The sequence below is a fragment of the Stenella coeruleoalba genome, assembly GCF_951394435.1.
Source record: "Stenella coeruleoalba genome assembly, chromosome: 14".
In the NCBI taxonomy this organism is placed as follows: Eukaryota; Metazoa; Chordata; class Mammalia; order Artiodactyla; family Delphinidae; genus Stenella; species Stenella coeruleoalba.
The window spans coordinates 40,430,162-40,436,161 of NC_137160.1; the positions used below are offsets into that span (position 1 = coordinate 40,430,162).

A 6,000-nucleotide genomic window follows, 5' to 3' on the forward strand; every position below is an offset into this window, starting at 1 on the left:
TAGAAGAGTGGTGCTATTTCCCCAAGCAGCAAGTTTCCATATCATGTTTTAAGTGTATGAAGTGACAGTCAATGAAAAACATCTAAATCTGAATAGATCCTCAAATTATGCATTAATATACTAAACCAAATAAGAATATAAACGCCCTCCTAGGGTGGAAGAAAAGGAAGTTTCTACGGCTAAAGAATTGAGGCAAGTGTGACCATGGGCTTGTTGTCAAGGGTATATTTTCCTATTTTCTAGAGTTCTGGCAACAGTGATGTAGCTCAATGTAAGTTAGTATTGCACTGTTTGGGCTGTTTAGGTTCAGAAGTTTTACAGCTGACCACATCACTAAAATTCACATATTATTTAGAAATGTACTGCTTTTGCAAATATACTCAACAGGGGAGTAAATACACAGAAAAGGGGAATGTGAAACTAAACTATCTTTGGAGATTAGTTGACCTATGTTTGGAAACAAAATTTTTCCCCTTCTCTAAAGGGGAAAAAACTGAAAAAATACCAAGGTTTTCAGTGAGCAAATTCTCATTTAAAACAGAAGTATATTGAGTTGGAATAAACCCAGGGTCTGCAAACCTTGACTGTAAATATTCAGTAAATATTTCAGGTGTTGTGGCCCATACAGTCTTCGGTGCAACTATTCTATTCCACTGCAGCAGGACAAAAGCAGCCACGGGCAACATATATGTGAGTAAGTATGACTGTAGTCCAACAAAACTATTTTGCACACTTACATTTGAATTTCACATGATTTTCCAGGGTCCACAAATGTTTTTCTTCTTTTGCTCTATTTTCAACCATTAAAAAATACAAAAACCAATCTTAATTCATAGGCTATACAAAAAGAGACATTGGGTCATAGGTGGCTGATCCCTGATCGAGTTTGCTGATCTGTTGATGGACTCATGGGTTTCAACTCAACCTAAGCTTAATGCCATTGCATGAAGTTTGTCAGTAGTCATTTCTGAAGTGCGTAGATTATTAGGTCTGTTGGAAGCAAATTTACCGATAATTCTATTCTATGAGGCTCTGGTGTAACAAACCACAATTTTGAATACTTCTCTTAAAATGTGTGGTTATAGATTTGGAGCAAAAATCTTGTGCAATTAACAGATTTGAAATACTTTAGCCAGATTGTCCTGATTAAGGAGAATCAATACACTTTAAACACTTAGGATGGTTGCAGGTGAACACGTAAAAGAGTTGGGTGTGTTCTTTGTGGTCTCCAGTAAGTGAATGCTGCTGAGAGCCTCCTGTGAATGGCATGTGCTGTCAGGAAGACAGTGAAGCATCCGTTGAAGGACTATTTAGTAAAGATGCTGTACCGGGCATTTACGCTTTTGCTGGATGATACGACTGACATTTAAGAACCCTCATACAAGTTAGAAATTCTTACTTTGCTTCTCTGGATAAGAAGCCAACGATGTGGCTCCAATCGTTTGGGGTTGGCCTAGTTCAAAGGTTGATAATTTGAGAATAAATGAGAGCATGATATAGGTGAAGAGTTTCTCCTACTTTAAGAAGGGATGATATAATTAGAACTGAGCTTGCCTACCCAAAACCTCCAGACAAGATTACATCAAAGCTAGTCAAGAAATAGCAGGATGATAGACCAGACCCTGGAAAAGGAGTGAGGGCTCCAGATTTCTCCCCACTTTGAAGATCATTTAATTTCTGGACCTGTGCTATTTGGCACATGGGAATACTATCTACCCAACTGTGTTTAGGCCCTGATAGGTTAATAAGATCAATGGGCTGTATAAATTTAAGGTAATAAGACTGGGTGGTTCTCATCTGTTCTCAAAAACTTCAGAGCTTCTAAAGTTGAGGCTATACCCTTTCTTTGTACCTCGCCCTCTTGGGCTACTTGTAAATATCACAGAGCTAGGTTTGTACTATCCTCTCATGAACAGTTTCTGATTTATCTGAATTCGTCCCATTTTTCTAGACTATGTTTCAGCCTTTCAGTATCTTACACCTTCCCTAAAAGGAGTTGAAATTTCAGAAGTGCATTCCCAGAGAATTTTCTCAGCTACACAGAAATGAGAACGGGTCCATTTACATCATTTTGGCTTTTGGAAATTCTTATTAACATTTATTTTTGCTGGTATCCAGCAAGGAATACATCCAAATTTCCATTTTTAAATATGCTGGATATTTAAATATATTTGCGCTATTTTTAATGTAGGTAGAAGACAATAAAAGCTGTCTAACTATTAATCTGCCATTTATCCTACTCTGAAACAACTCTCCTAGCTTAATTGGTTCCTTTTGGAAAAAATACGTGTTTTTTCCATAATAATGGGTAGAGAGTGAAATTTTCATGAAGTGAATCTTGGATCCATGAGACTGTAGTTAAGTATATAACAATTATTAGTTATTCTCAGGATGCTAAATTGTTTTATGTAAAAATGTAAGCAAACAAGTGAGCTACCATTTTATGGCTCTTAAGAACGGTAACAGAACTTTGGCTCCTACATATCCAGAATGTCTGTCTTGGAAAAAAATAAAAATGAATGTACTCAGGATGCTTTGCTTATAAATATTCTCCCCACCTTCTGATAATGTTCAGTACAAACACAAAAGGCCTGTGCTCTGTGCTATAGGGGCTGCAGACATTAAAGACCCCTTCTAGATAACAGAATACCAAGCAGGGTACATAGGTGTTATGAGGGGTTCAAATAAAGTTCAACAGCTGATGATATTGAATGCTTTTTATGTGATAGGCATGGTTGTTCCCCCTTAAAGAAACTGAGAATGCAGAAGAAAGCGTTTAGGCAAGAGAGTTATGATGATATAAAGAATAATGAGGAAAAGAGAGATAACTGAAGTTAATAGTAATAAAAATAAGTATTTCATAAACTGTGTATATCTATAAATAGGCTATCTTATTAGGATCATGCCTGAGGATGATTTTTTTTAAGCAAGAAACCTTTGGTTAATAACATAAGATTCCTCGTAAAATGTTAGATGTAACCATTTCTATTTAAATAGATCCTTTAATTTACCTCTGAATGTGTAATCAGTTATTTGACTTTTTTGTATTCAAAATTTGTTTTGCAAATTCATCCTCTCTGTTTCGCATAATTGAAATAACCCAAACTACTTTCCAACATTTTTTTTTTCTACATGCCTCTCACCAAGGAAATTACAAGACGTCTATCTAGTTGGCTTTGTGTTTTACAGGGCTGGAAAAGGGAGCGGCTCAAACAAGCAAACAGATCCTGATCACATATTCAAAAGTGCTTTCAAAGGAGTGGAGTAGTGGGTGTCAATAAGCTACTCCATGTAATTACTTCCTATTCTCAGGATCCGCCTTTGAGTGCAGGCTTCTGACTCACCAGGCTGCTCCAAGTTAGTTTCTGCTGGGTTTCCCCACTGCCTGCTACACGTGAATCACCTCTGGAATGAAGTTTCTCCCGTATCCTTAACAACCGTGCAGAAACCAGGCACTGACAGTGAACTTCGATCTTTCCACTAAGAACCAGACCCTAGGCTGAGAGGGTGAAAAATGATGTGGCAGGTACCACCGCCAGCCAAGCTGCCAGATGACAGTCCCCGCGACCCCAGGCATTGGTCAGCAGCACTCCAGTTTCAGTGTGGTTTTCCCCACCCTCCCAGGTAGTTAAACTGGCGTCTTGTCTTGCAGCTTGCAGCTGCCGGCCACTGACCTCTGCCCTTGCCTCACTGGTTCTCAAATTTGGCTGCACAATGGAATCACCTGGAGATTAACACACACACACAAACACACCCCACAACACACCACCACAACAACCCCAAACCTCACTGTCATCTCAAAACAGTCTAATTATGGTTTGGGATGAGATATGGACATCAGGATTTTTCAAAGTTCCCCAGGCAGAAAAATTTGGGAACCTTTGCGTTGAAGAAGCATTGTTCTTCCCACGCAAGTGAAACTTGCCAGTTGAGCTTACCTAACGACCACTCGGTGGGCTCCCAACCTCCATATCTTGGAGATCTATTGACAGCCCCTAACCGGTATCTTAATTAATTTGGCAGCAAAGAACGCTAGCAAAGCAAGGGTCATTTCCAGAATGGAAGGTTGGCAAGGACCCCTGCCCCTGCCCCCCACCCTTGCTAAAAACTAAGCTAAATTTAGTGCTTAAGCGAAGCATCTCAAACGTTGCTATTCTTTCGGTTACCTTCTGATCTCTGTTCTGTTTCATTCCACAGTGTATTGTTCGGCAAAGTTGGAAGGCTCGGGTCCTTCAGATTGGAAGCAGGTGCTGCGTCAAACCTCAATCGAGAGGGGACTGCACTCTTCACCTCGCTGGGACCGACCCGCCGCGTCGCAGTGCGGCCCCCAGGGCAGATACTATGCTAATCAAGAAAGTTCTTCCGTCTCCTCGCGGGCGGGCGGGTGCAGGTTTGAACACTTAACCCTTGATTTTACGTGACTGCACTACAGTGCGTTTAGTAACCTCCTCTTGCCTAGCGGGTCTGGACCACATTCCATGTTTTTGGAAAAGAAGAGGATGTGCGCAAGAGATGGAGAAACCCGCAGGGAGCGTACAGCAGTGTTGGCTGGTGCCCGGGCGAAGGGACGGCTAATGTTTGGAATATTAATTACTCTACGCGCTACTGACCCAGCGAGGACCAGCAGAAGGGGTCTGGGGGTTAAGACAAAGGCTCCTCCTGAGCTGCAGCGCCCCTGCCTCCGAGGTTACAGCTCTGCCCTCTGCACTGGGCGGCCCTTGGCACGGGACTGGCAAAGTGACTCAAGGGGTGACCTAGTCCACTGGCCCTTTCGGGGTCTCAAAGTCTGCATGACCGAGCGCTCCGGGTTCAGAAGGGAGGGTCTTTCTGTGCCCACCCCTCCTGCCCGCCCTTTGTGGGATTTGTGGTCACTGCCCAGTCCTTTGAAGGGTGGACTGAAGAATTTCTTACTTAAACAGAATGGGGAGTCGCTGAGTTGCTCCCGCCCTGAGCGCAGGGTTCTCCTTGCAGAAAACCACTTGCGATCAGAATAATAACCCGCTCTCTTTCCCACCCATCCGGCTCCCGCGTCCCGGGCGCCGGGAGCACAGGCGGGAACCGGAGTCGGAATGGAGAGGTGGGGCTGCTCTTCGCTGGAGAAGCCCCGGGGGAGGCAGCTGGGCTGGGGGGGGGGGGCGGTCCAAGGTTTGATCCCCAGCCGGCTGTCGCCCGTGCGCTGCACTTCCTGGTCTGCCCCGAAGCGCACAGCCCCGGCCAGCGCCCCTAGTTCTCAGTCCCCGCGCCCCAACTCCGTCGCCTTGAGGTCCGCGCGCTGCGGGCGCGCACTCGCAAGACCCCCTCCTTCTCCAGCGCCAAGAGTCCTGGCCAGCCCGGCTCTCAACCCCCGAGCCGGTCCACTTTGCCTCTGCCAGCGTGGCAGCCCTGATTCCCTCCCCTTTCCCGGGGTGCGCAGCTCTGGGGCCCCGAAGGAGGGATGTGGCCCGCAGGAGCGCAGCGGATGCACACCCAGGGGCCCCGGCGCCGACCCCTGCACAACTTCTTGCTGGGCTTGGAGACCCCCGGTCCCGCCGGCTGAGCTACTGGCGGACTGCAGCCCCCAGGCGGCGGAAGGAGGCGCGGCCAGCGTCTGACCTGGGAGGGACTGCGCCAGGCCTGGGGGTGTCCGGGTGCGCCAGGGCGGTACCGCTTTAAATGCACTTGACTCACCTGCTCCGGCGCCGTCGCCTCCTTCCTCTACTGACAGCTGGGGGCTTTGTTTTCTCCACCCACCCGTCCGGTCGCGCTCCGCCCCCTCCGCCACACGTGACTCGCCGCCTGCCACCGCCGCCGCCCGGCGGGGCCACCCGTGACAGCCCGGCCAGGGCCACCCCTTCCCGGGGGGTGCGGGGTGCAAGTGGGGACTGCCGCCGCCGACAGGCCTGGGCAGGTCGGAGGCGACCCGCCGGCGGGTCAGTCCCTAACGCTGGTTAGGGCCCTAGGAAGCCAGGGTGAGTTGGTGACAAGGAATAAAGTGGTAGCCGGTGGAAGGAGCCGAACTGT

General features: G+C 46.9%; 1 protein-coding gene across 2 annotated transcripts in view; it reads right to left on the bottom strand.

Annotated features, from left to right (window-relative positions):
* The window catches only part of MAPRE2 (microtubule associated protein RP/EB family member 2), a 163,204-nt gene extending 157,473 nt beyond the window's left edge, over window positions 1-5,731 (bottom strand). The window contains exon 1 of one of the 2 annotated variants that reach the window (XM_079943251.1): window positions 4,167-4,231. In XM_079943251.1, coding sequence (XP_079799377.1) covers window positions 4,167-4,190 — 24 coding nt within the window. In that variant the 5' untranslated portion in view covers window positions 4,191-4,231. Of the gene's footprint in view, window positions 1-4,166; window positions 4,232-5,667 lie in introns of those variants that run through there. The other variant, XM_079943252.1, reaches the window with a different exon arrangement.
* Window positions 5,732-6,000: the final 269 nt, after the last annotated feature.